Source organism: Rousettus aegyptiacus, unplaced genomic scaffold, assembly GCF_014176215.1.
Source record: "Rousettus aegyptiacus isolate mRouAeg1 unplaced genomic scaffold, mRouAeg1.p scaffold_m13_p_6, whole genome shotgun sequence".
NCBI lineage: Eukaryota > Metazoa > Chordata > Mammalia > Chiroptera > Pteropodidae > Rousettus > Rousettus aegyptiacus.
Window position 1 is genome coordinate 39,660,539 of NW_023416309.1, and position 14,784 is coordinate 39,675,322.

General features: G+C 54.1%; 1 protein-coding gene and 1 long non-coding RNA gene across 8 annotated transcripts in view; one reads left to right on the forward strand and one right to left on the reverse strand.

Annotated features, from left to right (window-relative positions):
* Nucleotides 1–522: 522 nt before the first annotated feature.
* LOC118603792 lies at nt 523–12,562 on the reverse strand. Of its 2 annotated transcripts, none has more exons than XR_004951270.1 (2): nt 9,983–12,562; nt 523–2,447 (listed from the first exon to the last, which is right to left on the reverse strand). It is a non-coding gene; the product is annotated as an uncharacterized LOC118603792 (long non-coding RNA). The 2 variants fall into 2 exon arrangements; XR_004951269.1 differs by lacking the exon at nt 523–2,447 and adding an exon at nt 2,642–4,232.
* The window catches only part of PAX2 (paired box 2), an 89,092-nt gene continuing 82,308 nt past the window's right edge, over nt 8,001–14,784 (forward strand). For 2 of the 6 annotated variants that reach the window (XM_016120065.2, XM_016120067.2), the window contains exon 1: nt 8,021–8,286. In XM_016120065.2, coding sequence (XP_015975551.1) covers nt 8,262–8,286 — 25 coding nt within the window. In that variant the 5' untranslated portion in view covers nt 8,021–8,261. Of the gene's footprint in view, nt 8,287–14,784 lie in introns of all 6 variants that reach the window. The other 4 variants (XM_036222203.1, XM_036222204.1, XM_016120063.2 and 1 more) reach the window with 4 other exon arrangements.

The window sequence follows — 14,784 nt, forward strand, 5'->3', positions numbered from 1 at the left end:
GCTTCTTGCAGCCTTATAGACTTGGCTGTCTGGTCACAGAAGCCAGGTCTGAATTTCCAAATTTAGAAGCCCCGGGCAGAGAAAAAAGCATGGAGGTGGTAAGAATCTGGAAGAGAAAGGGAAGGAAGGCTCCTGGTTTCCACCAAATGGATGTTCGGAAGGAGTCCTCTCAGATCCACTCAATCTCTGAGCCACAGCCAACATCTTTTCTCCCTCTGACTTATGCTAGGGCACTAGGAATATTTAGTATTGCATGTACTTAAGAGTTTAGGTTATAGAGACAGTATCTGGGTACAGATTCTACCTTTGCCACCTACTGGCTGTGTGCTGTACACAAGTTACTAAAATTCTCTGTGCTTTGGTTTCCTCATCTTTATTTCTCCAGAGTATTACTCTATTACTGTTCTTTGTGTCCCTGACATCATGTGCTTACACAGGAGACAATGCTCACTCAGTGCATGCAGAGGTCTGGGCCTAGGGCAGGCATAGGGAATGAACTGATGTGATCAAACATCTATGTGTCAGGGCTTAATATACCTTTTATTCAATACCACTCAACAATTCCATAATGCAAATATTCTTGTCCCTGTTTTATAGATGAGAATATTTAGGCACAGTAAGTTCAAGGGGTGTGCCCAAAGTTTCTTATAATAGGTACATATAAGAAAGGTGGTATCTACCTGAGTACCACCCTAGTCCATTTTTCACTCTTGGGGTGCTGCTCTCTCTGTCTTGGGGTTAGTGAGAAATTATCCCCTTCTGTGGTATGCATTGTTCTATGTGGCAAGGATGAGTGAGGTGAGGAGACAGCCTTCCTTCCAAACATGGTTTATGGGTCTCCACTTTTGTAACCACTACAGGGTGGGGGGATTGCAAGGGAAGGGGGTGGAGAGTCAGGGAAGAGACCAGAGTTGATACTAAAGTTACCCGAAAAGCAAGAAACCTTAATTTATCATCTCATTTCACAACACACACACACACACACACACACACACACACACACACACACACACACACCCTCTCTTCTCTATCTCCCTCAGACTTTTTTTTGAGACCTCCCATCTTCTCTAGCTGAGACTATTTTCAAAATCTCTGCTGTTCTTACTACCTCCAGCCCACTGTCCACACCTCCAGAATGGTCTTTTCCCCCCAAATTAGATATTTTTATCTTACCTATTTAAAATCCTCAGTGATATCCCATGGCCTAATGGAGCAAATCAAAACTCCTTAGCAAAAGTGCTCCTTGATCTAGGCCCTGCTCACCTCCCAGCCTTATTTTCCTTGCCTAACCCCTATACCCCTTTTGGCCTCAAAGAATCCTTTGCAGTTCCCTAACTAAGTGGGTTGTCGCCCCCTCCCCATGCCTTAGCTCTTGATCTCCTTCTGCCTGGGACTATGTCACCCAGCTATCCCCCACATTTAGTGTACATTAATTATCTTACCAGACCCCCATCCCCTTTAAGAAGCTTTCTCTAACTCCCTCGATGGTGTTTCACCATGTTCCAGTCACCCTTCCAGCCCGTATTGATACTTCGCACAGTTCCTTGGTTTATAGCTCTCCTTGTGCCGCCAGGTAAAGTCCTCCTTGAAAGCAGGGCCAGTGTCTGATTTACCTCTATAACCCCAGAATCTATCGCAGAGCGGACCCAGGCTCACTGAGTGACTGGTGTGGGGGGAGCTGCCCTGCTTGGTTGGCGTCTTCCCAATTTCCTCAGTCCAAAAATTTCTGATTTAAGTATCAGTTTCATCTTGCCTCCATGCACAAGTAAGAATTGACTGGGCTGCCCACTTCTCTCCTGGAGGTCTTTCCCCATTCCTCTCTTCTAGTTCTGTGGTTTAACTGGCCAATGGACAAGGCAGGAGGGAGGAGAAGGAGGCGGAGAGGAGAAACAGAGTGGATTGTCCATTGCCCTAGAAGTCCTAACGCTGGGAAATTTGGGAGCATTAGTCATCTCAGGGGCTGCCTGATGGGCAGGGAAGCTTTCTTCTCACCGCGGGTACCACACGCACACAGCAGCCCTGTTGGGGGTCTCAGTCTCCAGCCTGGCGTCCTGGGGGCGCCAGAGCACAGGGGCTCGAAATGAGTGAGACAGGGAGAAGGCAAAAACCTCGTCAGACCTAAGGGGAGATGCTCCCATTCACCCTGGCAACTTCCTTTCCCTCCGGCCAGCATTTCCATTTTCATCCCGCTCAGTTTTAATTCTGCATCGCCCCGCCTCTTCCCGCGATTCTTTCTCTTCTTTCCTTTCCTTCTTTGCAATCTCGGGCCCGGGCAGCCCAGTGCGGGGCCCGGCCTCTTGAGCGAGCGGAATCTGCGCCGATCCTCTCTGTCGCCGCGGGGAGGCAGTTTAGGAAATGCGCCCTCCTCTGGCACACAGTCGCTGTTCTCACTGCGTTACTTTTTTCTCGAAGCTTTCACCGGGCGCGTGCACCTGGAAACTGGGCATCTGCAAAGGGAGTGAGGGAGTTCTTCGAGGCCCTTTAAAAGGGAGGGGGGTCCTAGCTGCCTGGACGCTGGGAGTAGGGGTGGGGGTCTGTGCTAAGGTGCCCGAAGCCCGCCCTCCCCGTGTCCCCGCCTCCTTTCGCTCCGGGGCAGGAAGTCCCAGGTACCAAAGGCACTCCCAAGAGAGAACCTTGCGGCTTTTATCTGCCCATCCCCTCTCCAGCTACAAATCCAGAATTACAGTCCACATATAAACACCATTCCTTACAGGGGTAGATAATCTTGTGCGCCCCCTGTCCTGGGACTTTGACTTAGAGTCTGACTCTGCGCTCGACCCAACCTGGGGGCCCGAGCGCGCAGGCTGCGCTCCCGCCCGGGCCTCCCGGTTCTGCGGCCCTTGCGCGCGAGCCCTGACCGCCGCGGGGCGCGCTTTCACTGCCGAGCCTCGCAGCGGAGTTTTTGTAGATAAACAAAAGCGTTTGCTCTTTTGGTTTTCTGTATTTTCTTTATTCTTTTGTCTCCTCTTTAATTACCCTCCTCGCTCTTTTTTCTTCTCCAACTTCTTTCCTTCATTTTCCTTTTCTTTTGGTTCGGTTTTCTTTCTCTCTCCGCCTCTCTTCTGTCTGTCTTTTTCCTGTATTTCCCTCTTCTATTTTGGCCTTTTCTCTGCTTTTGGGTCCCTCTTTATCTTTGGGTCTCCCTTCTAGGGCCCTTCGCTGTCCCAGGGCTAGGGTCGCGCCATCTCCCTGTATCATTTTTTCTGACTCCACCGTCTCTTTCTCACTTTTTCGTTCTCCTGGTGGCCCCCGGCCGGCAGGCTGGGTCTGTCTCTCCCGCTGCCTCCGCCACCGTGGTGATTTATTCGCCTCACCCGGCGGAATCAGGTGCTGAACTGAACCCCGGAAGGAGGGAACAGATTTCTCCCAGGAAGGGTTTTGTGAACTAAACGATGCTAATTATAGGGTGGGGGGAGCGCCGCTTGAGGAGGGGAGGCGCGCCCGGCCGGGCCCGGGTGGGCTGAGGGCGCCGGGCAATGCTAGAGGCCGGGGCCCGGCCGCGGCCCTCCCAGGCCGCCTCCCCTGAGCCTCTCGCCCCGGCTTTCGCCTTTCCCTGGGAACTTTCCCGTCTGAGTTAACTATTAACTGCTGGCGAGAGGCAATTTTCTTCGGAATTTCAGCGATTTCCTTTTCGCGGTGGAGGCAGATTAACATGTAAATGGTGAGATGCTCGGCTTGAGTCTACGCGCGGGCGAGGATGCCTCTGCCCCTCCAAACAGTGTCCTTCGCGACGGCGGAAAACTACAACTCCGGCCCCCCCGTGCCAGCGCAGGAAGCCGTGACCAAGCCAGTGCCAGGCCGGTGCCCGGGGTGAAGGTGGAAAAAGCCGAGCGCTCGTTCTTGGGGGCGGGCTTAAGGGGGGGAGCCTAACCCAAGCGAGCCCCAGGAACCTCAGACTCACCGCCCAGCACGGCCACCCGAGGAGCCTGCGACCAATACAGCCTGGTCCCTACTCGTAACCCTGCACGCGGGGACGCTTGTGGAGGCGTTGGCAAACTCGGGGGAAAGTCTTTCCCACTTGCAGGACCCCAGACTGTCTCTTGCTTCCTCCTCCTTCACCACTGCCGTCACCCCCAAAACACAAGCACACACACCCTGCTCTGGCTTGTGATTGCTGCAAACTTTATCAAATTTGAGGTGCTGGGCACAAAGTCCTCGTATTTCCTCCTTCCCTCTCTTGCTCGGCTTGCTCTTCCTGGAGCAAAATGGGAGGCGGTTCTCGGCCTCCAAACCTGGGAAGGAGCAGTTTCCGAAAGTCAGGGACTTTAGCACCTACGGCAGTCCGCCAAGCTGCAGGTTACCCAACGCTTTCCACGGCGGAATGCGCTAATGGTTGCAGCCAGGAGTCTTGACACGGCCCTGGCAGACAGCCCCGCTGCGGCCCGGACCAAGCCTTCTCGGGGTGCCCGCCTCTGTTCCTCACTATTGCCGTCGGGCCATGCTGGGTTCAGGGCTGCCATTCCCTCGCCGAGCCATCCTCTGCTTTCGCAGTTTTTCTGGCTTATTTTCCCCCAGCCCACTCCCAGGGTGAGCTCTCTCTCCGCCTGCCTCGCGGGCTCCGTCTCTGGCGGGCTGCTTCTGTCTCTCGCTGTCTCTCCCTGTCTCTCTGTCTCTGTCTCTCTTGTTTGTTTCAACGCGCGGACACTGATTGCGCCTTATGAAGTTCTAACTGGTTTTGTGTCAGGAAGATCTTTCTCGCTGCTACCCAGCCTGGCGTGACGGATTAAACATCAACTAGTTAAATAAAAATTAATATCAACTGCCTCCTAACTTCTAATGTCATGTTGTTTATAACTAATGAACTGATTAGGGGATAAACACATCACGGAGACATTCGGCTCTCCTGCCTGGGCTCCACCGCCGCCCAGTGCCCACTCCCCAGCACCACCTGCCCGCTGCTAGGCCAGGGACTGAAGGCTGCCAGCCCCCTGGGGCTTGCTTCTCTGCCTGCCTTGCTCTCTTTTCTTCTCTTTCTTCCTCTTTCCCTTCTTCTATACATTTCCTTTTCCCAGTCTCTCTTCTTTCCCCCTTCTCTCTTTCTTTATTCTGTCTTCCTTTCATTCTTCTCTGTCATCTGCTTCTCACACTGTCCCCTGCAGTAGTTTCTCTCTCTTTCTCTCTCTCTCATCTGAGCCCCATCCCCTTTCTTTATGGGAGTCTCTAGCTCTCTCTTTCCGCTTTCCCCCCTTCGTTTGGGTTTATTTCTGCCCCAGTGCAGAATGTAATGATTATAAGTGTCGTTGTGACTGGGCTTCTACCCTGCTACAAAGCAGGAGACTGCAATCTCTCCCTCAGCACCTTGTGAAAGGCTGACATCTCCTCAGCTATAAGGGGAAAGGAGAGGAAGCTAGAATAAGTGCAGTTGTGTTTTCTATTTCTCCTCTATTCAATCTGTAAGGAAAGGGAGAAAATAAAAGTGATTTTTAAAACTTTCACCTTTTCTCTTGTCCCAGAAGCAATTAAGACAGGTTCAAATGCTAAATTTAATTTTCAAGGGAAGAAAAACTGCTCTGGTGTTCTTCCTCCTGGGGGTTTTAGAGCCCTGTCCACTTATGTGTACCTCACCAGCCAGCCCCAGCCTGAACTGAGCAGCTTCCTGCAGGGCCCCTTTCTTAAAGATACTTAAACCAAATCACAATTGTTATCATGACAACAATAGGGCAGGAAAGCAAGTAATCACAGACCTTGCTCCGGTGATTTTTTTTTCCCCCTAAGAAGCCACAACGTTAAACTTGGTTTGCCCTGGACCGCAGGGTCTGACAAGACAATAACAACAGAAAAAGCTTTTAAAACCAATTTAGCACACGTGAAAATGTAATTCTAATGAAGAATCAATAGGCTGGCTGATCATTTTTTCTGGGACTCCTTGGAGAACCTGAGAGACTTTCAATCAATGGGGCGGGCAATGAGCAAAAGGGCCTGAGAAACAATGTGGGACAGGGGTGAGAGCTGAAGACAAAGAAGCAGAGCCTGAGGGAGGAGGCTGGAGGAAGGCTGAGGTATGAAGCCCTTTGACTGGCATCACTTTGCAGGCTTCTGGAGTCTCCAAGGCTCCAAGAGTATCAGACCCAAGAGCTAAGATACCTCCTTCCTCCTCTTGGTCCCTTTGGTATGCGACAGGCTGCTTAGCACAATGGCCTCAGCTGCTTTCCCCTAAGGCTAGGCCCCAGCCTTGGCACTACCCCAACCCTGGGCCCTGTGTTCAGGTAACTTTGCAGAGCTGGCTCAGGAGTGGGCAGGGACACTGAGCTGAGTGTGTGGTTCCCCAGTGATTGCCTCCCTGCTATGCATGTCAGGAACTTAGGGTCTCAGTTCTTGTCTCTGATAATACAGGAGCAAGAGCAAGGGATGTGTCTGTGATCACACTTCACATTTTACAAATCACTGCCACATAGTTATCTTGTGAGGAACCTGTGAGAAGGGCAAGGATTATTACCACTATTTTAGAGAAGAGGTAACAAAGGTACAAAGAGCTGTGCAATGAAGGCGTGACTCAGCGGGTCATGGCCCTTGTGTGTGACTGGGTGCGGTTCCAAGGAGGTGACCAAGAGGCTAACTATGTGTGTGAACATCACACATGTGTGTAATGGAGTAACCACATGAGAGTGCTTTTAAGTTTTTGTGCTCTTAGATCAGAAAATCAGTTTGATTAAAAAAAGAAAAAGACACTGGCAAAGTCTGATGTTTTAAATCACAAGATGATAATTTGGCCATGCTTTGTCTGAAAGGGTAGAAATTCCTGTGCTTGTAGAAAGATTTTTAAATTTTAAGTTGAGGAACCATGACTTAGGGGTTGCCCCTGGGCTCCTGTGCCTCTCCGGCTTCCTGCCCCTAGCTGCACAACCTTTCTAGAACTTCAGCATAAGTAGATGGGACTCCAAATGAAAAACTTCCAGTTCCTAATCTAAGTGGATTCAGTGGGCCCAGTGGACCTGGGCCGTGCACTTGCCCGAGGCTTAGAAATGTGTGTGCTCAAGATGGAGCTGGGACCAGCCACAATTCCCTGCCTATACTCTGAGGCTTACCCAGCACTTTTCTTGACAGCCTCCAAGTGTTATCCAGCATGTGTGAGGAAGGCTGTGACAGTGGGAGGCCCAGGACAAACAGGAGGGGGTATGGCAAATGAGAAATGGGTACATGGGTGGTGGGGTGGGTGCAACAGTGCTTAAGAGGTGAGTGTGTAAGAAGTAGGAATACAAGAGGGTACATGTGAGAAAATGGTATATGAGAGATTTGAGGGAGAATTTGTAACAGAGGTGTGAGAGGTATAAACTCTAGATTGAAAGGGCATAATGTGGGACAAAGCTAAAATGAACTTTCCATTAGGAATGAAAGAGCATTAGTGCACCTGGACAGGGTGTGAATCTGAGGGTCCAAGAGACTTGAGGTGAAAGGACTAGAATATTGTGGGATGGTGTAGCTCCAGTGGGTGGGCATCTGAATAAGGCACGAGTTTGGGAGGGATCTGGTCATTCTCCCTTTCCCTGAGGCCCTCATCATATTCTTAAGGCAAGAAAGCCAGGACCTTTTCCTTTTCTGAGGGTTGGTTTTTTTTTGTTTGTTTTTGTTTGTTTTGTTTTTTTTTTTTAAATCCAGAGGAGGAGAGCATCTGAGGGTTTCAGTGAGCAGTTCCAAAATGTATTGGTGACAGGGACATCCAGGGAGCAACTGTGCAAACCAAGAAAGTTGGAATGGTGGGAAGGGATCTTGGAAACTGAGGCAGGCTGTGGAGCCTGATTATGGGGAATGTATGATGGGGGAAGCTCTGTGAGTCTCAGGGGAAGCCTGTGAGTCTCAGGGGAAGGGGAACGGTACAAAGTTGGGATTGCATGAGGGTGAAGCCGCCCCTGCACTCGAGCCCGTAGACTGACAGGGAGTATGTGACAATGAAGAAGAGGGGGTGGGGTGAGAGGGTGTGCCATCGTCTAGGCTGGGGATTCGGTCTTTGGGTGCCTCTGGTAGCGCGGGTGTCGCTTGCCTGCTGCTGGCTCAGGGCCTGGGGGCGTGTGCGCGCGTGTGCGCCGGCGGAGAGCCGGGCGCTCCCCCGCGCGTGACTGTGTTTCGGCGCGACCGGGTTCGTGAGCGCGGAGCGCACAGCCAAAGCGGCGGGCAGCCTGGGTTATCTGAGCCGCTCGGTCTTGGGTGGCTGCGCGCAGATCTCCGGGCGGCGGCGGCGGCGGCAAAGGCGAGACGCGCTGTCGGGCAGCGGTGGAACTGAGAAGTGAGACCCTGGCCCAGACGGCAGCGGAGGGCAGAAGAGCATGGAACAGCGCGTGGGCCGGGCAGGTGAGAGTCAGAAGCGATCTGCCAGCGCCACAGGCAAGGGGGATGACTGAGAAGGATGGGGGCTGCCAAGCCAAGGGCGGACTCCACTCTTTTCTCTTGTGCTTGCTTGGTAGGACCGTTGTATGGACTGGGGACTGGGCTCTGTGGCCTCTTCCCACCACTGGGCCTCTTGAGCCTCCCCTCCCAGTGTCCTCTAAATCTACTAAAAACTTTCTATCCAGAAAATGTGAGTTTTACAACTTCTCTTGGTCTCTTTGCAGAACCTGGCTTTTCCTTTCTGTTGTGCATTTAGGACTTTATCTTTCCACTTTCCCTCAGGCTTCCAGAATCCCCAAGGCATGATGTTCACTCACAGTATAAATATTCTGCGCAACTTCCTTCGAGTTAGAAGCACTGGGAAGGCCTTAGTTTCTACTGGAAATGGCATGTGGGTGCGTGTGCATGTGTGCTAGTTGGTGAGGACATGCTGTATGCACATGTCTATGTGCACATATGTGAAGATCTCGTGTATCCGAGTAGGAGCCAAAGTGTAAATGTTGGTGTAGATATATGTGCCTAACGTGTGAGGAGAAGGCTCTGCCCCGAAACTAAACAATTCAAGAAAGGCCTGGGCCATGGGGAGGGATGGTAGGCCCCAGGGAACCCAGTCAGAGAGAAGAATCTGAAGCTGCTTACCCACAAAACTAAGGGAGAAGAGAGCAGCAATCTTTTCCCTTTCCTCCTCCTCTCCTCCAGGTCTGCCAGTTCAACTCTGTCAGCCCACTAGGTGCCAGGGAATAGCGCAGGGGTGGGGAGCTAGGGACCCAAGTTTAGTTTGGGGTTGGTGGGAAGGGAGAAGGTTGGATCAGGTTTCCAAGAGTTTTCCAAATAATGCCACAGAGATCAAGGACTAACTTCAGGCCCTTTATGCCTCACTCTTCCTTTCTCCCAAATCTCCTTCCTCCTTTCCCTCTCCCACACTCCACCCACTCAGGTTCTAGTTCTTTCAGTTGATAATCCAGTTTCCACTCTCAGCACTGCCCTTCCTTTAGCATCTTGGCCCAGTCCCTGGGCTACCTCCATTCCCATTGGGGGCCTCAACCCCTCTGGGGAACCTGGGCCCCTAGGTGTGTCAACTGTGGCCTCCTAGGCTTTTAGGGCTCAGGGCCACCCCTCCGCACGAGAGGTTTAAGTAGGGAGATCAATAGCAAACAGTTGTAATGATCTAATTAATTATGGCAAAATTAAAAGCGAGTACAAAATCAATCTCTGATGGTGTTGAAGATGGAATTCAATTGAGAGCCCATCTGTGCACCCCCTCGACCGTATAAATATGCAGCCCAAGGACAGATCTAATGGCTCGGTATTCCTGGAAACCTCTCTCCCCCTTTCTTCCTCTCCAGCACAGGGCTTCTTTCTCCCTCACTCTTTCTGCTTTTGCCACCTGCCACCTCCTGCCCCCACTCCGTTTTCTTTCCCTGTCCTGTCTGCTCAGGCTCCCGACACTCTCACTTTTCCATTTTCCCTCTTGGAAGGTGGCTTTCCCTGCCTTGCAGGCCTGAGGTCCCCCGCAAGTCTCCCGGAAGACAGCCTTCTCCCCAGGGCTCCAGGAAGGAGAAAGCAGAGCAGTGGGGGGCATCCTTGACCGCCTGTCAGGGCTCTCTCTTCCCAAGTTTCCTGGCACTCAGGACACTCCAGAATGAACCAGGACGCTTACCTAGTAGCTGCTCTCCCGGCGCGCAGGGCAGAGCGGCCGGGAAGACAAGCTGCTCACCGCGCTCTCTTTCCTTTCCCTCTTTTTCCCCCGCTTATGCCGGTGCAGGGATCGCACTCACGCCAGCCGAGATTGCGTGAAGGATGGGGAGGAGCTGCGGAACTAAGAAGGAGGCAGGGCTGTTTCTAGCAGAGGAAAACCACTGTTTCCTTCAAGGCAGCCGCTCCGAGCTCTGCAGTCTTCCGCCTCCGAGCCGCCTTCGCTCTTTCTCTTTTCACTGCCCCCTCCAGCTCCTCTGCCCTCACCTCTACCTGACACTTGTCTGGCCCCGGCAAAGCTCCCCAGGGTGCCCGCGTCCCCGACACGGCCCCCACGCCCCTTTTGGCCCCATCTGGCTAGTTCAAAATGACAATGACACCCACGCGCGAGCGAGCGCGCCTGGAAGACGCCCTGGCGCGACCGCTGCAGCCGGGTTTGCGAAGGATGCGGGTTTTATTTAGTGTCGCTGAGCCTGTTCGGGAGCAGCGAAAACAGTCAGGAAAAGTCGAGGGAAGGTAGGGGAGAGAATCGGCAACTAGGTCATTGTGGTCTTTGGCTATCGCGGCCTATACCCCCAGAGCCATAAAAACAAGACTTTAATTTGATGTCCTCCCTTTTACTCCTCTGGCTAGTCCCAGCTGGATCTCAGGCTCCTTGTCGCTGGTCCTCTGTCTCTCCCTCCTGGGGCCCTGGGTCCACTCCCTGGCCCACACTGAGTTCCCAGGGTTCGCTGCCCTCGGGAGACCCCTCCTACTCCCTGGTCCTGCAGCAGGGCCTGCAGAGCCTGGGGGAGACACAGCCCGATGCCTCCCCGCCCTCTTTTGCCAGGCCTCCTCACCCCGTTATTAATTGCTGTGTTGACCTGCAGGATTGATTGGCGGCCCCGCTGGAAGAGGCTGCGGAGGCCTTGGCCTCTGAGCAGCCTCAGCTGAGGGCAGCGGGAGGAGGGGGAGGTGCTGGATATGGGTCCAGAGGTCCTAGCTCAGCCCCGCCTGGGACACATCTGTTTGTGTCCCTTCTCCACCCCCCTGACACACACCTTTACACACTCTTACTCAAACACACACTCGCAAGATCTCACCAAGAGACATTCAGCCCCCAAGGAGACACATCGGGAATTCTCCTTGATTGATTTAGAAATTCAAAGAGGTTTCCTCCCTCCATCAGTCAGTTTCTTCAACCCATTCGTTAGCTACGGGTCCAGACCTCCCCGCCGGTCCAGACACGGCAGAGCCAACGACTGGGACCCGGGCTTTTTTCTGTCCGAGATTTACTTTGCATCTTTTCCCCTCCAGGAACAGTTACCGAAAGTTAAGAAATATTCCTAGATGCGGGTAACCCTTAAAGTCTCAAAGCAAAGCAGTTTTTCCAGAAAGAGCCCGTGCCCTGACTCCTGAGGGATTCAGTTCTGCCCTTTGGCCTCAAGTTCGGGGGTGAGGTGGACGGCTCTGGACCGCGAGCAGCCGCCGGGGCAAGGGTCTAACCCGACAGCAAATGCCCTCCCCTCCCCAGCTCTCCCCCGCCTGCCTAATCCGGCGTGCGCATATACAAACGCACGCACACACTCACACCCACACTTACAGGGCCCCCAGAGCCACAGCAACACGGCCTGCCCGACCCCAGGCCACAGACCCGCCGGCCGGGAGCCCAAGCGAGAGTGAGCCCCCCAGGACGTCCGGCTCCAGGCTGAAGTGGGCAGAGGCGGCAGGAGTAGACCAACCTCGCCCGGTCCCCCGAGAGCCCGATTTTCTTTGGTCTCTCTGTCTCACCAGTCCATCTCTCCTCCGTTTTCCCCTCTCCCCTCCGCTCCGGTCCTTTGTCTGCAGCCACTTAGCGGGGCCAAGCAGCCCGTCCCCGCCTGAGCGGCCCGGCCCTTCGCTTCCCTGGGTCTCTGGCGGGTCTCCCCTGCCTTACCCGCTCCCGGTTCTGGCGCGTTCTCCGCCTGCTCCTCACATCCTCACAGCAGCTGGCAGAGGAGGAAGGGAGGGCGGGCGCCGCGGATGGATCCGAGAGTAGATTTGGTGTCTGCTTGCAACTCTGGGACAACTCAGCCCGCCGGGCTTCTCCCGCCCCTCTCCAACTGATCCTCAGTGCTCCGTGCCGCGCGCTCACGCCCGCATTTGGCCCCTTCCTTTCCTTGTACACTGGCTGTGGCTATTTCGCTCTCCCTGGTCCGCCTTGCACCTGGAGTTGCGCTCCCCCTGCCCAGTAGTCCGTTCCCTTTCAGCTGCCACTTGCTACTGCCTGTCCCCTTCCTCCGTAGCCCCCTTCGTCGCAGTGGCTGTGGTGGGTAGCGCCAGGGACATCCAGGGCCCACAGGCACTGTCTCCCTCCACCAAAGCCGGGTCAGGCTGTGGGCTCAGGGCCCGGCTGAGAAGAGTTAATCATTACTTTGCCACGGACACTCAGCCTCACTCGGACTCTCTCGCCCTACCTTGGGGAGGAAGGGAAGGGGCATTTGGACGGGTGGAAAACGCAGCTTCGCCCAAAACCTGCCTCTGCAGGCCTTCCAGAGACAGGTGCCTTCTCCATTCCCTCAGCACCCCTTTCACGTCCTTTTCTTCCCCGCCCCTCTCCCCCCTTCCCCGCCTCCCCTTGGTCAGGCCTCTCCCCCACCATCGCATCTCCGCCCCGGCTTTGGCAGGTTGACTGCAGGTCCTGGGAAGACCAACTTTCTTTGTTTGGAAGCGTACAGGACAGGATTTCATTCCCCAATTCTCCGCCAACGGGCCAGCTTCTCCCAGCGGTTTTGACAAACTGTCCCGAAGGAGACCATGCCCCAGGCCACAATTAACCCGGCCGTTGGTGTGTGTGTGTGTGGGGGGGGGATTTAACTGATCCTCTAGCAGCTGCTCTGGTGCAGAGGGGCCAGGGTACAGGAAGAAGTGCTAATGGAGGAGAGTGATAAACATGGATGAGGTGTGGAATAGTCAGTCGTGGAGAAAAAAATCCTGAAAGGGAGGAACACCGGAAGGAAGGTAGTGAGGAATCTTCTAGCTACCCTTTATAATAAGGATAAAAGTTGGATGGAAAATACCATCCCCTGACCTGCCTAAGTGCCCAGATCCCCCCTTTCCCTCTTTGTGGAATGTTAAGGGTTCAGAAAACTATGGAAATGTTTCGTTTTCAAAGTGCTTTCCTATTGGCTAGCTCCACGGGGTAGGCAAAACAGGTGAAGTTATCCCTATTTTACAGGCAAAAAAACTGAGGCCTAAGGAGCCAAAGCGACTGTGCAGGAGGTGGGTGGCTGCTGTTCTTTGCTGTGGGCTGTGGGATGAGTGGTCCCTTTAGCTACGCAGAGAGGTCTATGAGTGTGTGTGTGTGTGTGTGTGTGTGTGTGGAGGGGGGACGCAGGCTGTGTCTAGGTCTAACCAGGGCCTCACTGGGCCTCTTGTCCCCCCCCCCCATCTCCCTCTAGGTTGTTCTCTGTTGGACAGAGTCCTCCGTTCTAACCCTAAAGACCTGCTGGCCCAATTTCTCCTGGCTTGACTATTCTTTTGGCTCCTGAGTTGGGTGGCCCATCAGCGGAAGCTACCTGACAGGCCCCGTGCCTCTAAGGGGCCGCCCGCTTTGGTGACCAAGTGGCTAGTATTGTCATTTCCCCTCAAAGCGGCTGCGAAGGGCCGGGCATGTCGCTTGGACCTCTAGTGCCAAGTAGCTGGGCTAAAGGGGGAGGGGCCGGGGAGGATAAAGGCGCAGCACGTGCGGCTGGCCGCCACAGGACCAACAGACCAAGCAGGAGGGGCCTGCCTGGAGTCAGGCCCCCCAGGCTTCACTTAGGAAGCCCAAATATTGGAAACAAAAGCGGGGAAAAGAAGAGTAAGAGCAGGAGGGAGGGAGAGAGGGAGGGAGAAAGGGAGGGAGCGAGGAAGCAGAAATTAGGGGGTCTTAGATGAAAAAAAAAAAAGAAAGTAGCTTTAGGGGGAATGTGCCGTGGAGTGTGAAATTGCAGCCCATGGTGCTCCATATTGTACCAGAAGCTCTTCCAAAAAAAAAAAAAAAAAAAAACCCATCCTCCAACGTGACCAGAGGGCTGGGAAGGGGGAGGGGCGGGGAGAGAATGGGGAGGAGGAGGGGAAGGGGGCAGGCAGGAGCCGGCCAGGCCAAGCTGGAGAGGGGGCCGGGTGTGTGCGCCCGCTGCCCGGAATCTGATTTCCGAGTGTGCGCCCCGGGGTGCGCCGGAACCCTGGGGGAGAGTGGGCTGTGGCCGTCCCAGACTTGTAAACGAACTTTTCCCCCTTACTTTCTTTTCTTTTTCCTTTGTTGTTGTTGTTGGTGGTGGTGGTGGTGATGGTGGTGACTTCCAAAACTGGGCATAATTCAGAAAAGGAGATCCGCTGCGCAGCGGCGGCACTGCGCTACCCGCTTCTGTTCCCTCCCCCGTTTCTGCTTCTCTTCCCTTCGGACTAGTTTTTCCCCCGTCGGTTCTAAACAGCATTTTTCCCTCCTGAACTTTAATGCGTTTAATTTGGTCCGCGCTGTGGGGAGCATTTCCTAGGGAGATACATTTAATTTCGGAATTTCTAATCCCCTTCCTGAGAGCCCCGGCCCTAGCTCCCCTCGCCGCTCCCTGGGAGGTGTCAGGAGTGGAAGGAGAAAGGCAGGCCCAGGCCACGGGGGCGGGGCGCGGCTGGGGGCTTCTGCGCCCCCTCTCTCTCCACCAGGCCCCCTGCGGCCCAGCTGCCATCCCAAACTGCTCGAAGTCCGGCGCCTGGGCGGTGGGTCAGGGCCCCGACTGCGGAGGGCAGGCAGCCACGCCTCTACCT